The sequence below is a fragment of the Zeus faber genome (assembly GCF_960531495.2).
Source record: "Zeus faber genome assembly, chromosome: 1".
Taxonomy (NCBI): Eukaryota; Metazoa; Chordata; class Actinopteri; order Zeiformes; family Zeidae; genus Zeus; species Zeus faber.
This window is the reverse complement of record NC_137193.1, coordinates 57560701-57585188: the sequence shown is the minus strand read 5'-3', so window position 1 is coordinate 57585188 and position 24488 is coordinate 57560701. Positions and strand designations below refer to the sequence as shown.

At 44.6% G+C, this 24488-nt stretch overlaps 1 protein-coding gene across 3 annotated transcripts; it reads left to right on the top strand.

Annotated features, from left to right (window-relative positions):
- Positions 1-1900: 1900 nt before the first annotated feature.
- On the top strand, positions 1901-19037 carry mylk4b (myosin light chain kinase family, member 4b). Of its 3 annotated transcripts, none has more exons than XM_080012590.1 (13): positions 1901-2087; positions 13031-13103; positions 13264-13660; positions 13762-13979; positions 14367-14472; positions 14978-15071; positions 15873-15982; positions 16180-16321; positions 16421-16491; positions 16567-16695; positions 16944-17175; positions 17313-17361; positions 17509-19037. In XM_080012590.1, the coding sequence occupies exons 1-12, from the start codon at positions 1932-1934 to the stop codon at positions 17355-17357; spliced, it is 1773 nt and encodes a 590-aa protein (XP_079868716.1). In that variant the 5' UTR covers positions 1901-1931; the 3' UTR covers positions 17358-17361; positions 17509-19037. The 3 variants fall into 3 exon arrangements, with proteins under 3 accessions (XP_079868716.1, XP_079868715.1, XP_079868714.1); XM_080012589.1 differs by lacking the exon at positions 1901-2087 and adding an exon at positions 5733-6060; XM_080012588.1 differs by lacking the exon at positions 1901-2087 and adding an exon at positions 11522-12274.
- Positions 19038-24488: the final 5451 nt, after the last annotated feature.

Genomic DNA, 24488 nt, shown 5'->3' with positions numbered 1-24488 from the left:
AGTGGGGTTAAACAATGTTTGGGACACACACACACACACACACACACACACACACACACACACACACACACACACACACACACACACACACACACACACACACACACACAGACGGCTATACCTGTCTTCACGGCTGCCTTAAGAGTTATGAGGCACATGCAGGATTTCCTATCAGTTACATGGAGGGATTATTGGGGGGAAGACAGATCGGAACCCCCCAGCTATTTTGTAGCGAGGGATTACAAGTGGCAGGCAGGGAAAGCACACAAACACAAATTACAGCATTGCTCGGCCAGTGACACTCCCTACATACATGCAGACATAAATACATACAAACGCACCGGCATAACATACACAATGCCCTTATGTAATTACGATGAGTCAAGGGGTCCACAATGCAAAACCGTCTATTGTGTTATACCGCCTCTCTGCCCGACAACAGGAGCTATAAAACAGCTCTGCTGGGCTGAGTTTCTTATTTGGTATTTGGTGCTGACGCGGTGACCTACGCGCCTCGCGGCCTACCATCGTGATGCCCCAAAAATAAGGCCTTTAAAGTGAGTAACCTGGGGTCATGGAGGCTCCCTGGAGCATTAGGGTCTGCGTGGCTGAGGCCAGGCACATGCCAGTTGACAGTTGATATCAGTTCCTGAAAGGCCCTATTGAAAATGTGAGACTAAAAGGGCTCAAGTCGCATGGTGGTCGTTCCAGATGTGTTTCTTCCATAACTATTGACAACACAAAACTCACAAATACTACTTTCAATGCTGTTCACAGAACTGTATTCAGATAAAGTGGTGATGTGACTAGTGTGATATTGATGGCCTATTCACTCTTAAGTAGTCAAACTAATAACAAGCCATTTTATTTTATCAAAAAGCTACACTCTGTGGCATGGTGACATTAAAATGCACATTGTGAAGATTTATCAAAACAAAACAAAAAGGAGCATAAATCAAATTAACCCTATTCCCATAGTAAAGGAGAAAAGCATTGGTTCTTTAAGCTATTTAATCATTTTATCAAATCACATTGCCCAGTGTGAATTTGTGCTTTCAAGGGCAGCATTGTTTAAAATGTGGCCTAATTTCCAATATTATGAATTATGGTGTCATATTGTGAATATTTTTACAGTGTTGCATATCAAATTCCATTACCTACGCTTTTAATAATAGGGTCAGCGTAATCGACTTGATATTATTTTGTTCAATATTGTTCGAAAAAAATGTAATACAAAGTTATTAACATAAACACTATTAAAGAAAAAAAAATTCAGTGTATGCCTATTTGAAGTTTATTTCATATTGAAGGCCGTGTTTGAAACAGGTGTTTCTCGAGTTTGGCTTTGGCTTTAGCACCAAAGTAGGAATCCTCCCCTAAAGCCCCCGATGCTGACGAATTGGCCCCTCACAGCAGCAAGTTCAGCCTGGCCTGGCAGCACACACACACTCTCTGACCCCCTTTAATTGAACAACATAGGCCGTGCATTTGCACTTAGCGGATATAAATACCCTCCCAGTGATCCTCCTTTAACACCCCGCAAGGCTCAGCGAGTAGAATGTGGCAGAAAGCCTTTTGTCGCCGGTGGGCATCAGCGGAGATTCCATTTCCACCTCATCAGTCATTGTTTTTAGATCGATTTAGATCCTGCTCTCTGGAAGGTCAAATCATTACGGTACGGAGGGAAATCACTGCCATGTCCATCCCCTGTACTCATGCTCCTACATATAGCTGATGTTATACCATGGAGGTGAATGGTGGCATCGGCATCAACGTGATGTGGGCTGTGTTACACATCGCACAGAGAAAAAAGTTTGTCATGGAAGCTTATTTCTGATTTCAGGTCGGAGAAAAAGGCGCCGCGCAACGACTCCAGCAGAAAGGACGCGAGGGTCCCTTCGTCCGGGCTTCCACCTCCGCCGCCGATCCCCATGTCCCCTATCGTGGAGAAGATGGAGGGACTGAAAGCCATCCGTAACCGCGGCAACAACCTACGCCTGGCCTTCTACCGGCACCTGGAGAAGGTGGAGACCATGCGTTGCTTTTGGGAGCTCAAGCAGGTGGAGCAGGCGGGAGGCGATCTGCAGGTATGAGGATCTGTTCTCCACCGAGAGAATACTTTCTGATGTGTGTTTGTATATGTGACAACAAGGACATTCTGTCTCATACCAGCTTTATGCAAAAATATAATAATAATAAAAAATACTACCCTAGTAGTATTTGCTTTTTGTTTTAGCAAAGAGGCTTAATCAAGGAAACCAAAAAGTGGTCAAATGTTTAGTTCTCTGCTTGCGTGGACTCTAATATCTATATTTATAAAGTGTTTAATCATATGTTTACTGTAATAATATGATTCATGGAACAAGTGTGTGAGAGCTGGTGAGAACGTGACATGAAAAAACTCTCACTTTGCAAAAAATAAATGATGGAAACAGCTTTTGAGTTGCAAGATCAAAATTGCAAGGCTATACAAATTCATCAGTTACAGCCAGAATTGCAGCTCTAAGTTCATCAAAACTCAGCTTAAGTTTCCCACTGAAAGGGAGAACGATAAAAAGTAGATTGTAAAAAAATGAACCGTGGCACAAAGAAAATGTTTGGAAACACTGGTTTGATGAGGTTCATGCAACCTCAGAATTTTTTTAGCAGACAAATGGACAGTATAGGTCTATTTAAACGGGAACAAATGTGTCCCAATAATAAAGCACCTATATAATTAACTGGTCTGCTGCTGGCTACTGGTACTGTGGGAGCCAACACATGGGCACCGGTCACGAGGACGTCCCACTTTAACATATGTGGATGTACTCAAGAATGATGCGGGAGCACAAAGCACCAACGAGCTGGCCAGATGTATGGAGAACCAGGATGACTGGAAACGACGATGGAAGGCTCGTCTGAGGACGACCTAGAGAGAGCTGCTGGCTCCCCAGTCAGTGACAGCCAACCATGAGCCATAGCCAAAAAAAAAAAAAAAGCTTCTTTGGAATTAATTCGACATACTCACCGAGGCCATGCACATAAAACAAGGTCCAGGGTCCTTTCAGCACCTGCTGAAAACAGACAAGACATGGCCGTTAGAGGGCGTGGTGGACCTTTCTAGTCAAACCGGTTATAGAGCCAGAAGATGGCTGCCTAGTTTTCACTGCTTGGGGGTCCTGCTCCATGACACCTGTGACCCTGACACCATAACACCCTGACATACCTCCCACCACCCTGCTTCTGTTAAATTGAATGCTTTGCTTTGTATTCAAAAATGATATTAAACAATACAACCAAGTTTCATCACATTTTAATTCTCAGAAGTTTCAAATCAGACAGCAACAGTCCTTGCGGGATAATGCCTTATTTGATGATAATATAATATGCATGAAAGCCAATACATAGATACATATATATATATATATATATATATATATATATATATATATATATATATATATATATATATATATATATGTGTGTATATATATACAGTATGTGTATATATATATGTGTATATGTGTGTGTGTATTTACTCAGTATATATAAATGTGTGTGTGTGTATAAATATATATATATATATATATATATATGAAATGTTAAAATGTTCCTAAAGGTTCCTCATCTTACAAGTAAAGTGCGCACATGACCTATAGCACATAGCATATACATATACCATTGCACATTAAAAGTGTAAAAAAAGGATAATTGTGCACTTTTAAATGTTTTGTGAAATGATAAATACAGCCACATCTGTCTCATGCGTTCCAAAATATATTTGGGTTGGTCCCTCTCTGACCCTCATCATTGAAGCGCTTTTTATTTTTTTGATTTATATAAGTTCCCTGCTTTGCTCTGCTGTGCATTGATCTTCCACAATACAGTAGAGACGTCACACCGTACGATGTAAATCACCAGCTATATTGAGACGCCAGAATGGGGAACGTGCAAGAGTTGCATTCCTTTCTCGATTGGTACTTCCTATTGTTGGAGAGAGAGAGAGAGAGAGAGAGAGAGAACTAAACCCCAGGGTATTGATGGTTCTCTCTCTGAGAGAGAGAGGGGTGACACCATATTCTGTACAGAGAGATTTGTGACATTTTTTCCACTAATTGAGACAACCACCAGGGACTCCATAAGACCTCTGACGGTGTCCTGTGGTATCTGGCACCAAGACGTTAGCAGCAGATCTGTTGAGTCCTGTAAGTTGTGAGGTGGGGCCCCCATGGATCAGGCTTGTTGTTCCAGCACATCCTACAGATGCTTGATCGCATTGAGATCTGGGGAACTTGGAAGCCAAGTCAACACCTTGAAATCTTTGTCATGTTCCTCAAACCATTTCGGAACATTTTTTGCAGAGTGGCAGGTGAATTATCCTGCCTAAAGAGGCCACTGCCATCAGGGAATACCATTGCCATGAAGGGGTGTACTTGTTCTGCAACAATGTTTAGGTAGGTGGTACCTGTCAAAGTAACATCCACATGAATGCCGTGACCCGATGTTTCCTCGCAGAACATTGCCCAGAGCATCACACCGCCTCCGTTGGCTTGCTTTCTTCCCATAGTGCATCCTGGTGTCTCCAGGTGAACGATTCACATACACCCAGCCATCCACATGATGTAAAAGAAAACATGATTCATCAGAACAGGCCAACTTCCAGTTCTGATGCTCCCGTGCCCATTATAGGCACTTTTGGCAGTGGTCAGGGGGCAACATGGGCACTCTGACTGGTCTGCAGCTATGCAGCTACATACACAGCAAGCTGTGATGCACTGTGTTGTGACACCTTTCTATCACAGCCAGCATTAACTTTTTCAGCAATTTGTGCTACAGTAGCTCTTCTGTGGGATGAGACCAGACGGGCTAGACGTCGCTCCCCACGTGCATCAATGAGCCTCTGGGCGCCCATGACCCTGTCTCCGATTCACCAATTGTCCTTCCTTGGACCACTTTTGGTAGGTACTAACCACTGCATACCGGGAACACCTCACAAGAGCTGTCGTTTTGAAGATGCTCTGACCCAGTCGTCTAGTCATCTTAACTTGGCCCTTGTTAAAGTCGCTCAGATCCTTACGCTTGATCATTTTTCCTGCTTCCCACACATCAACTTCAAGAACTGACTGTTCACTTGCTGCCTAATATTTCCCACCCCTTGACAGGTGCCATTGGAACGAGATGAGCAATGTTATTCACTTCACGTATCAGTGGTCTTAATGTTATGGCTGATCAGTGAATATTTAGCTCATAGAGCGTGTGTGTGTGTGTGTGTGTGTGTGTGTGTGTGTGTGTGTGTGTGTGTGTGCGTGTGTGTGTGTGTGTGTGTGTGCGCGTGCATGTGTGCGCATGCGAGCGTGTTTTGATGATAAATGTACATACTCTATTTGCGAAGCCTGGAGGGGGCCAAGCGACTGACTGCCGGGCATATACTTGTTAACCGTTGGACATTATGCATGCATGCGTGAAGTGCTGCGTCCGAAGTTAAAGGATACCACTAGCGTCTCACTGACACACCAGCAGCAGCAGGCATATGACTCTGCGTACATCGGCAACACCCCTGAACCCTACCGCACCTGTCCCCTTCTCGTCTCAGAGGCGGCATGTTCTCTCCTTTTAGGCTACGGGGGTTGGGGGGCGGGGGTAGAAAGAGAGAGAGAGAGAAAGAGAGAGAGGGAGGTGAGTGGGTAAGTGGCGACTGTGTGGCAGCATGACAGCGTAGACCCCCTGTCGTGTCCCTGCCCACAGCCAGCGGAGGGGCTTTAGCTTATGCCGCACGGCCTTGGAGGCCTCACACTTTCATAATAAGGACCCTGCCGTCTTTCTGTCCATGTCAACAAGCAGCTGCTCGCCACCTTAGACCCCATCGCGCTTGGCGGTAGGACAGTGAGGGCTGAAGAAGGATCACGGGGAGGAAGAAGGAAGATGTTCCAGGCTTCTGTCATGGAGAACCTCCTCAGGGACAAGGAAATATGGATAGTAGGGAGTGTGTGTCTGGTGGCCTCTTTCCTTTGGCGAAGGTTGTGGAATTTATTCTCATACAAGAGGAGGGGTAGGCCGCCCTGTGGAGACGTACAGGTAAAGGTGAGGGAGACCCAATATGTACGCATGGACCTAGTCTACCTGTGCATGTTTCATGATGGGGAAGCAAAGCGAGGACAAAAAGGTCCCCTAGGTGATGCAAAATAAAATGCAAAATATCTTCACTGGACAAAGTGATGATCTATGCATTTGGCATGGTCGTTGGGTTCAGGTGTGAGGATTAAGTCAATTCACAGGAAATGTTCTCATATTACGCCCGATAATTCACTGGGTTTTTGTGATCATGTGGTAAAAAGAAATGCTACATTGCTTCATTATTTTCATGGATCAAATTAGTCACTGTGTTCCTCCTGGTTTGCACCAACTTCTCTGACCAGGATGCAAGAGCATGAACATAACTTGTCGGGTCGAGTAATATCGTTTGGGGCCGAGCAGAACTACATGGTACAACACGCAGACTGGTTTCACTGTTGATATCTTAAGTCCAAGAGGTCCTGCTCTGTCCCGGCTCAGCTACATCCATGTGATCTATGGGTGGCCTAGTTTTGTTCAACCTCCATTTAGATCCAAGAAGAAAGGGGTTGCATTTTGGCTGGCTGGTGTAAACTAGATCACATTCTCAGAGAAGGTACTGTAAGTCCAGGGCCTACATACTGGATCTGTATTCACACTTTCCCAACTTACATTGGGGAGTTACAGTGCCATTTATAGCGCATGTTCTGCAGAGCAAGCCATAAAACAATAGACCGCACATTCATCTGGTCTTTCGAGTCACTTCACACCAAAGCTCAAACACAGCATTTGCACCATGCTTGCGGCGTGTGTGGTGACACCTTTTTTCTGTACATTAAAATCTCTCTCTTAACAGCGGCTTTCCCTGTGCCCCTAACACTATGCCTATCATGTCCCATTTAATATGTTTACATAATCCTGTCATGAAGTACATGTAATCGATCCGTCTAAAAGTTTCACAGCCCTCTTTCTTTCAGCAGTGAGCTACTGTCATAGTCACCCCGATATCTACGTATACTGCACCAGTGTTCCTCTCTATCCCAATACACTGTTTGTGTTGGTGTGTATCATTATTCTATAATGCATCGAACTTTCATACGTTTCGATTAATGGGTTTTTTGGGGGTTTTTTTTTGGATAATATAAGAAAATCTTTTAAAAAAGTGTTTATAAAAAGCACATCATAACAGGCTTCATTAAACTCTACCGCCACAAAAGATCTACTTCTTTAAAGTACATACAGTACTTACACTTTCCCCAAAATGATGCTCGAAAATATAAATTGAGGCAAAATCATGCTATGTCATGTTACCTTCTCTCTGTACAAAAGCCTTTGGCAGCTACATTATAGACACTTTTTAGTCCTGAGAAGCATTTGGAAAATGAAGTAAAATCCCTTTAAACCCCATGTTGTTAGAAAGTGTATATAAGTGCAGGTTACTCTTAAAAATACTTTATATAATTATAGGCTTCTGAGGGTTTGTCAGATGTGAAAAAGACCCCTCCCCCATAGTTTATTGTGTCTAACCCTTAATGAATAGTTAGGTGAAACAACAAGGGTGTTACTCTTTTAGTATTTTTTGTATTTTTAGAGCTTACAGAGCTTATTGTGCGTAATCACCAGGTGTCATGACATTTCACTGCATTTAAGTGTGTATGACCATATGTATGTATGTATGTATGTGACAAATAATCTCTTGAACTTGAACTTGAACATAGTGGCCACTAACAGAAATATTTTCAGACACAGTACAGAATACTACTTTAATAATGTGAGCAGTGTGTGTGTGTGTGTGTGTGTGTGTGTGTGTATGTGTGTGTGTGTGCGTGCCCAACTTGGCGGTTGTTATTCGATGGCAGATGATTGATGGCTGAGAGGGAACACCGGCATGTGTGTGTTAGCAGAGAAACTATTCAGTGATCAAAAGCCACAGGAGGCCACACGTACCTCTCCACTGCCACTAGTGTCACGTAGGGCCTAGAAATGTATGTGGCAAATAATCTCTTGAAGTTGAACCTGAACTTGAATTGTGCCTAAGTTGACAATTTCGGTAACTTAGGCACAACGTCAGCTACTCACGTTTTCTTCTTTTGGCGATCATGATCATATTTGGCGCCTCCTCTGTAAATCCACTCGGATTCTTAACAGAATCCCATGTTAAAGGGCCATTACCACAATCTTTATACATGAAACCACCCCCACCCTCCCACCTCTCTTTCTCCGCCTCCCGCTTTCTGTCTGTCTCCGTCACTCCTTGGTATGGGGGCTCGGGAGGAATGTGCTGTTTTTGCCTGGACTCCTCTTCCCTCTGGCCCCTTCCAGAGTGTCCAGTGACGGCCGTTTGCATAACTCATTTCCAACGCACTGTTGATACCAAGCGACGGTGCTTCTCACATCAACACACGAGCACGACCACACACATACACACTCACATTCACACTCATGGTGCCTTATTTTATGGTGTGTGTTGTGTGTTAACACAAATGTTGATACATTTGCGCGTGTGTGTGTGTGTGTGTGTGTGTGTGTGTGTGTGTGTGTGTGTGTGTGTGTGTGCGTGCGTGCGTGCGTGTGTGTGTGTGCGTGTGTGTGTGTGAGACACGGTGGGAGAGTGAATTGTGTCTAATCAAAGTAACAATTTTTTTTTTTTTACTAAATCCAAGACTTCCATTTTTCTCATTCAAAAGGATAGATGGATAGATAGATAGACAGACATGAAAGTTATGATTAATTGAAACAATGAGGTCAATTGATCGATCAACCGATTGATCGTTCTCCTCCGATCCTATTCCTGACCTTGGAAGGTCAGGTCTTTCTGTGTTTTTCCATTTTAAATTTTTCATTTTACAATTTTAGGGATCACCCCTAGTGGGACACTTGTGAAATGAAACCCTGCAATGATGGCCAGACAATCTGACCCAAGCGCTTCAGTCAAAACTATTTAGTTCTCTACCGCCCTCTTGTGGTTGGAAGATGGAAAAAGGTGTTGGAACAAATGATTATTACTTGCTTCATTAAATATGTCAATTATAATGTATATTTATCTGTAGACCCTGGGTCAAGGTCAATATGGATGACTTCAATGATTAAAGACAAAGGTCTGCAGTGCCAGTGCAGTAGTTGTATTTTTAATATAATGTTATGTCTTTCCTGTCGTATACTTTATATGTTGTTTTTTTGTATGTGTGTGTTGTGGTCTGTCACGCAGGGTTAGAGTGCACCATCTACAAAACTAAAATACACTGATAACGCCCAATAAAACCCCTACAAGAGTTTTGTGAATCATAATTACCGCTGTAATTATTTTCCTGTGTGTGTGTGTGTTTGCATGATGACAAACTAGTGAGTCGTGTAACTGTGAGTAATGTTATCTATTAAGAGGAAACACCACCGCCCCTGACACACACACACACACACACACACACACACACACACACACACACACACACACACACACACACACACACACAAGTTCACCATCATGCCACGATGACGTCAAATGGCGCTTTCAATTTAAGGTAATAATTAATCACCCGGTCCCTGAGGTCGTGGGAGGGTGTTGAAAGAATGTCTTTACCTGACTGAGTCATGGACGGACATTCTAACTCCATAACTTCTACGTCACACAGACAGAGGCTGGCGGTGACACGCTAAGCATTACATCGTAACTTACACAAACAGGCTGAGTAAAATATCGATATTTTCTCGCACCTCTCGCGTATTTCGTTCCAAGTAGGTATTATTATCTATCTATTACGAAACATCGACTGGAACGAGCTATTTTGAGCGACAAGACCCTGTCAAGGTATCGTTGAAAGTGAGTTATACTCTGAGCGGTTGTTGGTCTGAGTGTCCATGATGTAGTCAAGGCTCTCTGGCAAATTGGATAATAGATTCATTTATTTGTCATAAATGATTGATTCTTGGTTACATTTCGCCGAGTAGCCTGAACGTCGTTCATCCACACAACACGGGAACACGCTGTAGATTGGATTTCCCAGTACATGCCGTACTGTGTCAGCTGATGTGTCCTTATTCAGGATTCACCTGAGATGGTCAACCAGACGCTGGAGATCCTGAGGCTTTAAGGCTTTGCAGCTGACGGGTGCCGTTGCAGAATTGTGGGCATGGGGCCAGATAAGAAATGGGACGGATTAGGTTAGATTTTTTTTTTTTACAAGCAGGCGTCCGACCACAGGCACCAAGTCCTGGTCATGTAGTCTGGTCTAGACAACCTCTGCATTGTCTTTAAAAAGCACATTGTAAAAATAATAGATTAGGATCAGTGAGCGATGTCGGAAATGTGCCACGGAAATAGTGTCTGATGTGAGAGGGTGTGCTCGGGATGACTTTTATAAATATGACACTTTCCATATCCGAATTACCACCTCTCGTGTCCTTTCTGTTCTCCCCTTCACCCTTGCTGCAGATGGTTGTTTGGTGCCGGGATTATCACCCGTCTCCTGTATTCCTCCACTATCCTGCTTCTCACATTGTCTGAATAACTCACCTATATTGGGAGCTGGACCTGTTTTTGTCGTATTGCGAATCCGCATTGAAACCATTTTATTCTCGGGTTACTTTCTGTACCACCTGAGAAGGTGTTCCCCTTCATGCTAAATCCAGTGAATTATCTCGTGATTTGGAATCCCATATCCCCTTTTCTCTCAGATTGGTCAGTCAATAATTCCAGTATTAAGATATTAGTACTTCACTTGGTTCAGACTGACACATGTGTGCCTCCAGAAAATATTTTGTCTTGACCCGTAAAATTAGTGGAGCAGTTACTTCGCTGACTCGATGGCTTGGTGAAAACAAGTCAGTTATAAGAGGCACTTTGGCATTTGAAGCCCGTCAGAAATATCCACAATGCCCTGTGTCTTTAAATGGGGTCCTGGGTGGGGAAGGGAGTTATTAAAGTTTCTGAAACTCTGCACGCACTTCCACCTGTCACCTAATTTCCTGTAGCTGAGCATTGTAGAACAGTAAACCACTGTATTGGAATAAAAACAAAAATATCATCATCATAATTCTTAAAGGACATTGCCTCCATCTATCTCCCCTATGTATTTTCAGTTATTTTTACTTGTTCATTCTTATATATATACATCTTTAAATTACATATTTATATATTACAAGCAATAATAAAATATCTCTATATATATACATACACTGTATATGTCTTATTCTTTTAACCAGGTCATATTTCAATGGCAAATTCTCAGGATTTTGCCACCTGGCTGGAAAGCTTTTGTAGCATCTCAAATGTCAGATTGCAATCCTCGGCAGCGTCGCCCTCCCCTCCCGGCTCCTGTCAATCCCTAACTGCACATTCAAGCCATTAGCCCTTATCACTGGTCACTGAGTCATTGACGTGTAGGGGGGCTGTGCTATAATTTAGAGGACACCCACATGCTATTCTTAAAACACTGCTCTGTGTTGGGAGAGAGAGAGAGACTGACCGGGTTCTCCTGCTGCTGTGCATCCAACGACATGGTCTCTGTTGTCGTAGTGTTGTAATTTGGTCTGAATGAAAATTAAAGGAATCTAGAGGCAAGAAGAAGAATCCTTTTTAGTTTTGCTTGCTGAAATATATTAACAGAGTGGGTTTCCGGTGCTGGGGTGAGAGGAATCATACTGGGGTTCGTGTGAAAGGAGCCTCCAGACAGCCTTCTCCAAGTTGTCTAACTGTGATACCAGAGCAGCCATGAGCTCCAGCTTGGTGAACTCCTTGGCCAAGGTCTACGATCCCAACCCTCTCCATGGTCAGAAGCTTGGCGGGAGGAAGCTATCTCCGACTGGATTAGACAAGTCCCACGCTTCCTTCTCCTCCTCCTCCTCTTCTTCTTCGTATTCTTCTGCAACGGCGTTGCAATGTGTGGAGAGCCGCATGGACTCCTTGAACTCTCAGATGGAGCAACTGCTCAGCATGCAGCAGACAGTGCTTACCAGGCTGGATGGGCTCTCCCAGGACCTGGGGGGCGTGGGTCGCGAACTGTCCTTGATGCGTGCCGAGGAGCTCCGGGGTTCAGAAGTCACGGCCACGTACCGGGAGCTGCGGGGAGCAGTGGAGGAAACCAGTGTGCGGATGGAGAGCCAGGCAGGCAGGCTGGACGGGGTAGAGAAGCTGGTGGAGGGCATGCAGCAGGTCATCAGCTTCATCGGACAGATGGTGAAAAACTCCAGGGTGGTGGAAATGCTGTTCGGAGAGCCCGGTCGCAGGGCAGGCAGGGCCAGCAAGAAGGTACATTTGATTCAGGAGGACAAAAATCGGATTGATCTTTCGTACCGTTATTCTGTAAAGTAGATGTACTTCATTATTTTCTTGGATGCGGTGCCATTTATGCCCTCAACCCCAATACTGTGAAATTGCCCTTTTGAGTCGTCTTGAAATGGATTTACTGTTGTTCAAGGTTAAAATCATGTTTTTGTGTTTTTTGCCTTTGTTTTTCAAATTTGAGGTGGTATCGACCCTAAATAAGTAAATTTGCATGGCCTGTATCCTTTCAAAACATAGGATTTCTCACATTTGGAAATGCTCATGCAACAACTTTGGATAATGTGTCTGTGTGTGTGTGTGTGTGTGTGTGTGTGTGTGTGTCTCTCTCTTAGTGGCATCCTTGTCTCAGCATTGGTGTATTATATATATTTTGTTTAATTCCATAGAAATGTAATACAGTGGTATGTAGCTAACTGTGTAATTGTAGTGTTCCAAAGCTGCGTTGCATGGCAGTCTGATGGAGAGAATTGAGAGCCCTCCGACCTTTTGGGAGATGAAAGAAGCTGTCATAACATGAAACACACACTCCAGTGATGTAGGAAAACCGCAGCCACAACAACAAACTGGACTCAGTGTTTGCCTGCGTGGACTGCAACATGATCATAAGAAATTGTATTCTTCATGCCCTGTTTGACAAAATCCACATCAAAGCTGCGATGTCTGCGTAGTTCTCTTGGACTGTCAATCTAATGCTATCTCCGTTTTAACCCCAAACTTAAGGCGAAGGATGAGAAGGACAAAGCCAAGCTCAGCCTGAAGGGCCTGAAAGTTCAGAAGAAGAGGAAGCCCACAGGTAGTGCCTTAGGTCACTTTTCCCACATGGACTTTTTCTCCACCCACCTAAACATTTCCAAAATACAACTCAAGTTTTGCGGCTTTTTGATTCCATTTATGAGTCTTACAATGTGCTTTGGTCGCATCACCTAACGTGACCTTCCCCGTTCTCCCTTCAGACTCCTCTTCTCTGACTCAACCGGTGCTGCAGGAGCAGGTGGAGAGTCTCAACAGGCAGAATGCCGAACGTTACCGCGGCAATGCGGAGACCGAGGGCGGTGGAGGAGGAGATGGAGATGGGGGAGAGGAGAGCATGGGTCTGATTCTCACAGCACAGCAGGCCTCCGCAGCCCGACCCCAAAAAGAAGAGGCGGAGGGGAGGGGGAAAGAGCACAGAGCCAAGGAGGGAGAGAACCAAGAGGAGGGAGATATATTCGGGGACTCGGAGTCCGAGGCGGAGGAGGACAAAGCGGAAGGAAAGAAAAGAGATTTCGGTCCGGAAAGGAGTGAGGGTGGGGGGAAGAAGAATGGAGGAGACAGAGGAGAGTCCCTCCCTCAAATGTGCCAAACTGAAAGGTAATCCCAATGTATATTAGGTCATTTATCATTTTTATACATTACATTTGCTTCCACCGTTCACTCTTTCACTCAAACAGTCCATGTTGCCTTCCATTCAGTTCTGAGGAGATTGGCGAGGCAGCCACCTGCAGCAAGCGTTGTGACACGGAGGAAAACCTGGTGATGGACAATCTGAAAAAGAGCCGCGTGGAGGGGAGGAAGGAGGAAGGCGCGGAGGAAGGAGTGAAACCGCAGGCTTCTCAGTCGGAGGAGGTGAAGAACGAGGCAGAAGAGGAGGGAAAAGACGGAGAGTCGGCAGTGAAGGAATATGCTATCGGTAAGTTGGAAAGATGCTGGGAATGTTTGAAAAGAAGTATCACTGACGCTTGGCTTACGTTGTTGAAACGTGACTCTTGCCAAATCTGTGACATTTGACTTTTTGTTCCCTAAACGCACGGAAGAGCTCGGATGACATAACACCATGCATGTTTGAGCGTCACCAGCAACTCAGCCAGCACAGCTGGCACAGTCGATAATAAGACTCTGGAACGCTGTTATTTTCATCCATTTTGTTTGGGGAGAGAAATACAGGAGCCTCTCTCCATGCCACTCAGCTCTGTCTGTATATTCACTACAAGGAGTGTCTCATCTCCACTGTTTTGTGTCTACTGATTTTGTCTTTCCCACTTTACCTTTTTTCCTTGCTTCTTTTCTTTCTTTCCAGACTCAAGCCCCCCACCCATAGCCCCCTTTGACCACCGCATTGTGACTCCCAAACCCCATCAGATCGCCACCTATTACACCATCAACAGAGAAGAGGTTCTGGGAGGGTGAGTGAAAAAACAATAGTACATGAAAAAGATAAACAAACATGAAATAACAACAACCCCCCCCCCCCCCCCCCCCCCCAACATGAACTCTCAAACACACACTCACACACACACACACACACACACACACACACACACACACACACACACACACACACACACACACACACACAACACACTGATCTTGCCTAATGAAATTAGGGGGGATATCACACTTCATGAAGGGGCCGGTAAGAGTTTTTTTCCAGCTCATTGCTCCCTCAAGGGCAATTGGACGTAATCCCCAGGGGGGGATTTATGTAATAGCTGACGGCTCTGATGCAATCGACCAATTCTAAATCCTGTCTTTCAAACTGGAGATTACGCCTCGGCACACAAACAAATGTTTCAGATAGCTGACATACAACTGTATTACTGAGAATGCTTATGTCTGATTGAGGCTGATTCTTTATTTATTATTATAATTTTCTTATATATATCTAATATATGTAATACATCCATCCAGGGGAAGATTTGGACAGGTCCACAAGTGTGTGGAGAACTCCTCTGGTCTCACGCTGGCTGCCAAGATCATCAAAGCCAGGAGCCAGAAAGAGAAGGTAATGATGAGGAATCACCAGTGTTTTTTATCATTACTGTACACTGCTTCAGGGCCAGCTGCTGCCCACGACCAGTGTAGGGGTCACATGATGAGTGACTTTCTGTGGGTAACGTTGAGTATTTTTATTTTAGATGTATTTCATTGTGGGTAACGTTGGATTAAAAATTGTCTGTTTGTATTTTAAATGTATTTTTTAGCTTCCTCTGCTTTAAACGAAACAAAAAAACAACAACCTGTGTGTTCCTCCTTAACCCCCCCGCTCAGCTGCTTGGGGCCACATAAAACGAGGGCCGGCCCTGCACTGCTTTACTTGCCAAGGCACCCTTCTTAAGCATTTTGTCTGCCCTAGTTCGTCATCCGTCACAAGTGATGCTTTGGAAACGGCTACGGGATATGATAAAGCTCAGATTTCACATAATAGCTCTTTGGTTACAGTACATTATCAACGCAGATATTCATAATGCTCATAGCCAACCCAAAGCATCGCCAAATCCTTAGTCGGCTCAGATTGCTCCCGCTGATCATAATGGACAATATTGACATCATTGTCACTTGCCACCTGTCCGCTGGGCCTGTCTGCACTTTTTTTTTTGATCATCATGTTGCTGCCGATCTAACGTTAAGCCCTTTGAGCCTGAGCCTGGGAGGCAAGCCTGTTGGATGATGTGCCTATGTAGCTCTATGCTGACCAATCTAATGGACATCTATCTGCTGGTCTGTTGTCTCCTGGTGCGTGTGTGTTTATGTGTATCCCATCCATCCATCTATCTATCCATCCATCCATCCGTCTGTCTTCCAGGAAGTGGTGAAGAATGAGATCCAGGTAATGAACCAGCTGAACCACGCCAATCTTATCCAGCTCTACGCTGCCTTTGAGTCTCGCCATGACATCATCCTGGTCATGGAATAGTAAGTCAATTTATATGATGTGTGTGTGTGTGTGTGTGTGCGTGCATGTGTGTGCGTGTGTGTGTGTGTGTGTGTGTGTGTGTGTGTGTGTGCGTGTGTGTGTGTGTGTGTGTGTGTGTGTGTGCCTGCGTGCTCATAAGGCTTTTCAGCTGTGTGATCAGCTTCTTTGTTTCTTCTCGCTCTCCTCCGTCCTTCAGCGTGGACGGAGGGGAGCTGTTTGACCGCATCATCGACGAAAACTACAACCTGGCGGAGCTGGACACGGTGCTGTTTATACGGCAGATCTGCGAGGGGCTGCAGTACATGCACAAGATGTACATCCTCCACCTCGACCTCAAGGTCAGCCGCCCCACAGTGTCTTAGGTTCGTAGTTCTTATTCCACTGACTGTCCTGCCCCTGTAGTTCAAACTCTTTGTTGTGGTTGTGTCCCCTTTCAGCCCGAGAACATTCTCTGTGTGAGCAGAGCCACCTACAAGGTCAAGATCATTGACTTTGGCCTCGCCAGGAGGTAAAGTGTTTCTTCTGTCTTCCCCCTGATCTTTGCTGTGGTGTTTCCTCATGGTTCTGCTCTTGTTTGCTTCAGGTATAAACCCCGGGAGAAGCTGAGGGTGAACTTTGGAACGCCCGAGTTCCTGGCTCCCGAGGTCATCAACTATGAATTTGTTTCATTCCCCACGGATATGTGGAGTTTGGGCGTCATCACTTACATGCTGTGCGTGAGACGACACACACACACACACATACACACACACACACACACACACACACACACACACACACACACACACACACACACACACACACACACACACATACACACACGCACACACACATACACACACACACACACACATGCACACACACGCACACACACGCACACACACACACACACACACAGATCATATATGTTGACTTACTATTCCATGACCGATGTCCCCCTTCCCCCCGACTTCCACCCAGACTCACCGGCTTGTCTCCGTTCCTGGGGGACGACGACAACGAGACACTGAACAACATTCTGGCATGCCAGTGGAACTTCGACGAGGAGGAGTTTTTGGACATCTCCGAGGAGGCCAAGGACTTCATCACCCGTCTCCTGGTGAATAGCAAGAGCTGGAGGATGAGTGCGGCCGAGTCCCTCAGACACCCATGGCTGTCGGACGCCAGCCTGCACTACCGGCTACAAGGGAAGGTACAGTACCACAGCCAGGGGTGTTTTCTTGACATTTACATGTCGATTAATAAAAGGAGTTCAGGTTATACTACATTAAAGACTAAACTGTATTATGAGCTATAATATGCTTATTCTGACCCTACTGTTTTTTGCAGAAAAACAAGTGCCACACTACACACACCACTTCCCCGGAGAGCTAGAAAAGTAAGAAACTACAACTACGACTTAAGAATCTTATGCTGATAAGACAGGAGGAAGCAATTGGAATTCTGGAGTGTTATTCAATTATTTCATGATTAACGTAATACTGGCAATGTATGGATAAGAGTAGGTTTCTTTTCTGTTTTTCAGAATGACTGTGAGACCCTCGGGATGTCTTTGGACAAAATTACTTGTTGGGCCCTGTTGCCCCAAAACCGGACCAATGCTGCTCCACCGACTGTACATAGGCACTGGACACCACCCTGCTGCTTCGCATCCTGCTGTTAGTTTGGCACCACGCCTCATTGCTCTGTCCTGCGGTGGAATAACATGAGCGTGAGTGACCTCGTCTCCCACTGCAGCGACAACTTCTACCTCTGAAGCCCGGACTGTTCACTACCATGGTCACTTTGCTGCATAGTGCAATACTCGAGGCTGGATGGATGGTAACTTTGATCATCCACTAGTGTCATTTCGAGACAAGGTGAAGTAGCAACCAGCTGTGATCTGTATTACGATGTAGGTAGAACCTTATAGGAGGAAGGTTCAGGCCTTTAACAAGTCATGGTGGTGTCTTCCGTGGTTGTAGAACCCTGTTGCTATGCTTATAGTTGCTATGGTAAACAAAGGACTTGATGTCAGGGATGGTGCTATCTTTGCTGATCATATATTGACACAATTGTAAGCGCTTTTCTTTACATTGGGGACAAAATGGGTTTCTAGATTTGATAAGTTAGTTTATTTCATTGTTCCTGTTTGACGCATGCTTTGCACTTTATGACATATTTCTCACAACACAAGAAGAAGAAGAATCTTTAATTGTCACACAGCACACCACACTACAACACATAACAAATGAGACTAGAGATTGAATGCAACTATTTAAATCACATGTTTGTCAATACTAAATTCTACTTGCCAAGTCTTATAAATAGATGACTCTTTCTGGTGTGGGATGAGACACATTTTGACCTGTTTTTACACAGAGTCGCTTTAAGTTGTACTAATCTGTTTTATTTTTTATTTTTATTTACCTTGACTTTTTATTGACTTATGTATATTCATATATGCTAGATATCCCCATTCCTAAAAAAAAACAGAGGGTGAATTAGACTCAATACAACGATGCTCTTCTGGATCCAAGTGTGACCCATACAGCTAGTTTTTTATTTTACTGAAGCCCACATGGAATTCTGTCTCTATATGTGCCACTAGTTTCCCTTTGCTTTGGCAGTTTAATGTCACCCTTTCACCTTCCATGAAGGTAAAACAAACAACAGAACACTACCTGTGGTTCAATGTTTATCTCTGATGTTGGTTCTTATGTTCATGTACTGTACTGGTCTCGTTCAACACCAGACTGTACTTGAAGTGCAAAGCTTTATTCAAAGGGGGTTGTATTGGCAGAAGAGGCAATATTTTTGAATATGTGTAAACCAACAGATCTGTTGTACAGTGAGCCACCAGCAATCTGAGGGGTTAAAGTTCCATTTCAAGTTCAAGAGATTATTTCTCACACACACACATATAAACTCGATAAGCTCTAAAAATACTAAAATACTAAATAAGGTCCGTGTGGTATTGCCATAAAAATTAAGAGACAATTAAGAATTTGATGATTTCTAACCTCTTAGTTGCTGCCTATGACATGTTGAACTCCTTTTACCCTTTAGAATGGAATAAACTGTATGAATTTGTGATACTTCTTTATTTGGATTAACAAAACATGTTTGTTGCTTGTGGAATGAATTAATGACACAAAATTAAAACGTTACAAGATAAAACACAATCATACATATTTTTATTTTATTTTGTATAAGGGCACATGTTAGGCTATGGGAAAAGCGAGTCTTCTTTAGGGGAAATTGAACACATCGAGCAAAAGAAAACTTGCAGCTTTCAACCACTAGAGGGTGGTGTTGCATACAAATGTTTAATACTTAATCAAACAAGAACGAGACGTCAATCATAGACACACACACACACACACACACACACACACACACACACACACACACACACACACACACACACACACACACACACACACACACACACACACACACACACACACACACACAAAATACTGTCACCCTGGTGAACTCATTTTCACTTGTTTCCAGTCGAAAATAATGTCAACAAATTAGAGCAGGGGTTGTGGACTTCTAGTGGAGTATAGAAGCTCCAGCACCAATCACTTATGTTGGTACAAGGGTGGAAGTTGGAGTTGGTAAAACCATACAAAATTGACATGAGGGCCATTGCCACTTGTTTGCAAGACCATGACGGATAGATCTGGCAGATCTGGTAGGATAATGAGATCAGGATAAAGCAGCTATTGATAGGCTCTACTATTTCTCAAGTTAAGCTGCCGAGGGATCTGGCTTTCAAACCAGACAGTCCCGACCATAAGCTCTGTTTTGGAAACAGTGGTTAAAAGGAAAAAAAATGGTGATTGTTAGGTCTCCGACTGAATGCCAATGGTGGGCACTGGGCTGGATTAATCAAAGCGTGACAAATCTTACTGATTCAACCTTCTGTTAACAGAGGCATTCTGTCATGATATGTCGATAGCTGGGCTGCATGTGTCAATGACTGATAGGTATCTCCATAGTTTGAGAGTATAGTCTTGAGAGTAATAGAATCCAGGTCAGAAGTAAGAAGTGAGCAGTATGATCAAAATTTAGTTTTGATCGGATACCAAGAAATACCAGGGCCAGATCACCAATATTGATACCGATACTGATACGGGGGGAGGGGGATTAAGTTGCACGTAGCGTGAATGCGGAAAGGATCTCCCGTTCACCACGCAAAAAGTGACGGGTACTAAGCAAGTGCAAGTGAGGAAATATAAAAAAAAGCTATTTTACTTATTTTGGAGAGAGAAACTGATCCTCTTTTGGTATCGATCCTATTGACGCTAGAATCGATCTTCAAAATGAGACTCAGTGTCGGCCCCCCCTAGCAAGCAGACGGAGTTGTACGGTTATTGGGAGAGCCCAGGAATAAAGAGCTGGCACTACAAGCATGAAGTCACAAACTTCACAAAGTCTTTTTTATTTTAAAATAAGAAACATGACGTGGTAGCAGGGGACCGGTACGTGTTGTCAAGAACTAGAAGTGACACAGTAAAAAGAAAAAGAAAAAGGATGCTATAAAACCACCAGGTCTGTTGAAATTGACGGGAAATGTGGATGCTCTCTGGAAGACTTTCAAGCACGATTTCAGCTGTGCTATATATTGCAGCTGTCACAGTGGAAAGACGTAGCAGATGAAAGGACGAAGCCCTACAAGTCTTCGGCACTTTTGTGTTCGCAAGAGCTCTTAAAGAAATTTGATGAGCCCTGCCTGGCGAAGAGAAATGAAACCTATGAACGATATGTATTTCGCTGGTGTATGCAGCATTGATTTAGTTTCCTCACAGACCTCAAGCTGGAAGCTCAATTGTGCAATATCAATGAACTTAGACGCACTATGATTTGTGACCAAGCGGATGCCGTTTTCAGCAAGAGGAAAGCGCCAGATTCCAATACAAGGACAATGACACATTCAGTTGCAGGTGGTGCGGTGCAGAGTGGTGCGGTGGCGAGCTTAAACCAAGAGCATGAACCAAATCAAGGGAGGACGCCATTATCGGAAAATGTGTTATAAAGATAAAAAGAAGGGATACAAGGTGCACACAGTTAATGACACAGGTGACAGTGATGACCTCAGCGATGACCCCAGTGATTCATTCTTCGTCGGTGTGGTAGCCGGGAAGGAAGAAGGAAACGTGCAGTTCACAGAGACTGCAGACACTGGTCAGACTGTGAGTACAGAGAATAAGGACAAATGGATTGCGCCACTTGCGGGACACTGGTTCCGTCACAGCTTGACATGGGGGCAAAGGCCAATTGAATAAACGTGAACGACCTCAAACCACTCAAAAGAGAAACTTAAAATGATAAAAGAAACAGTTCCTCTTAGAGCATGTAATAAACTGCCCACAGAAACAAAATATTGTTTGTGCTGTGCTGGTGGTTCCTAATGGACGATAAAGCATGGGAGGACCTGGGATAGGTAAAAAAAAAGGATTGTATTGGAAAGTGACATTGTACATAGATTTCCAGATATCTCTAAAGGACATGTAACACTACCGTTTACCTTCAAAATCCAACTGAAAAGTGATGCAGAGCCCGTGGTGCACAGCCCGAGGGCAGTGCCAGTTGCCACCTGGTGCCAGCCTGAAGAAGGAGCTGGAACGGACGGCACAGTTGGGGGTTGTTCAACGGGTTGAACAACCAACAGACCGGGTTAACCCCGTCACCTGTGTAAAGAAAGCAAGTGGTGAGTCAAGAGTCTACCTGGATTCCTAAAATCTGAATGAGAACGTAAGAAAAGAACATTATCAGACCCAAAAGAGGGAAGAGATCACCAATGAGAGATCAGAGATCACCCTCGCTGCGAGGTTTTGGCAGCCAAAGCTCCATGCTGAGTGCAGCAAGTGCTGCACCTTTATTACACCCTTTGGGAGATACCATTTTCTCAGGCTCCCACTCGGCATCATTTCAGCACCTGAGATCTTCCACAAAGCGATGGAGACGACAATAGAGGGTCTGGAAGGCACAGGAGTGTACATAAATGACATAGCTCAATAAAGACAAACGGCAGTTCGGCATCAGAGAGATCATTTCTTTGGGCGACAAGCTTTCAGGAGAGGGTGTGGAGCCGGATTGCTCTAAAGTACAAGCCATACAGGAGATGACTCGACCGCTGATAAGAACAGAGTCCTCTGGGCCAGGGGAATGATTAACTTCCTTGGCAGGTTCATTCCGTATCTGACCTCCAAGACAGCACGCCAAAGAGACAGCCATGCAACGAAGTGTCTGAATGGACCGAGAAACACGACGAGGAAACGGGAAAAACTGAGACGGACTCTGTCCTCCCTCTCCGTAACGCATGGAGAGGGAACGATTGAGGCGCAGGCTGTGATATGTGAAAGAAATGTTTTGGTGTTCTGATGTTAAACCGAAAAAAGGGGGGGGGGAAAGTGGTATATGGAATATTTGAAACCATAAACAACGTTGTTATAGCAAGTTTTGGGAAAACAAGAAAAAGATCGAACAAGTCCTTAAGAGCGTACTTGAGTTGAGTTGAAAGGTTGTGCATTAGACAAATGTTTCATATTGGAAGCTTAAAAGTTGCCTTTATGTTAAACTAACTTCACACAGTGTTATTTATTCTAAAATAACATTACATATTCCCCGTTCTGTCCCCCCCAAAAGGTCGCTGTGGAGTTCTACAAGTGCTTCTTTGTTCCAGACTGCACGGTGTTGCCCCCTCCAGCCGTGACCACGCCCTGCAACCTAGCAATATGCTGAAATGACCAAATACATGGAAGAAAACGCTCTGTAGCTTAATTTTCATGATCTCACACGACCTTTTTCACCTGCACGCACCCTACAAATATCCGCGTTCACCCACTTACACTTGACCAAAAACCACGTTCACGCCCGACGACGCCTTAGACTATCCAGCTTGCTGAACGCCGAGCGCATAATCGCGTCCGACGGTTGGAGCCTTCCCCCTCGCGGCCGTCGGATGAACGGCGTCCGAAGTTCGAATCACAAATAAGGGCCGGGAAAATGGGGCAGGTTGTTTTTATTCCTGGAACAGCAGCGAGTAGTTTGCTCGGCTGAACATTGACCATGTTCCATGAATGAGAGTTTAAAACCCCCTTCATAATAGGGTTTGCAAAGTGCGACCAAAGATAAAATACAAATCACTTGTATGAAAAAGAGATTGGTGACATCCAAGGTAAACGTTAATTGCCTCATCATTTTATATACATGGCTTATTTACTGAGTTTTTAAGCCCAGTTCCAATAAAACCAGACCGACATAACTTCGGATAGTAGAGCCGGACTGAAACTTGTTGCGTGGGTTGGAAAACGCGTTGCGGAGCCTGGCGTCGGACGCGGGAATTCTGCATTGCGGTGCTTCGCAGCTTTTTGCGTGCGAAATCCAACTCTCCACAGGAATGAATGGACTTCCCATTTGTTCTTGCCGTTTGTCGACTTCGGTGTGAAGCCGACTTGAATGTCGCCTTCAAACCTGAACTTTCCAGTAAAGTGCATTTACATTTTATTCTGGTTTTGCTTGAGTGCATAGCCTTCATTTTTCATAAGGGGATGTGCACTAAATTCTACCAGTTGATAATGAAGCTATGCTGCTATGCTGCTATGCTGCTATGTTGCTGTGCTCGTACCCTGGTGGTTATTTGCTGCAGCTTTCCAGGCTTCATCTTACAGTTTTATACCCCTCTCTCCTTATCTTGCTATCTCTCCCTGTACTCCGTTTCATTTCTCCCCTTGATGCCGAGCGGTACAGTCTGCCAAAGCTATGAAAGTATCAGAAGTCGCAGTAAACTAATAATTAAAATCAAACCAGCCAGATGGCGGGAATATGAGGAATAATATGTATATATTTTTTTAGAAATAAAAATGATAGACGAGAAGGAAATATCTCAAAACAGATGTTAGAAATTGCCTATAAATTAAGCATGGTGTAATGTTCTCGCCGTAGCTACTATAAATTCTGTTCAGTTTTAATGACTTTGCACAGCGACACTAAAACCTGGGACTTGGACGACGTTCTTACGGTGATAAGTTCAAGTTGATTAAAATCTCCTGGTGAGCAGATGAGGGAAGTGCCGTGGTCCGAGTGAGCGTACCGTGGCTGAGGAGACCACAAAACACGCTACTTCTGAATATTTGTTTTCGTTCGCCTTGAATCGATCCCCGGCTATAAACACGGCAGGAACGCAGCGATCGGAGGAAGGCCGGCGGGCACTTGAGGACAGATTGGAATCGCGTGCGATCCCCAATAACTCCGGCGGCGGAGGGGAGCAGGTGAACACGATCCCGCTCGGCGGTTTTGCACCGTGTGCCGAGGCCTCTGGCGCGACCGCCGTTCCACATAACGACGCCGGGCTCCAGCGCCGGGCACGGGCCCAGTGGTGTGAAACCCAATGTGAGACTAAATGGACAGGAATGAAAACATAGCATTAGGCGGGCGCACGCACGCACGCACACGCACACGCACGCACACGCGCACGCACGCACGCACACTGACTCGTGCAGAGTCCGGGTG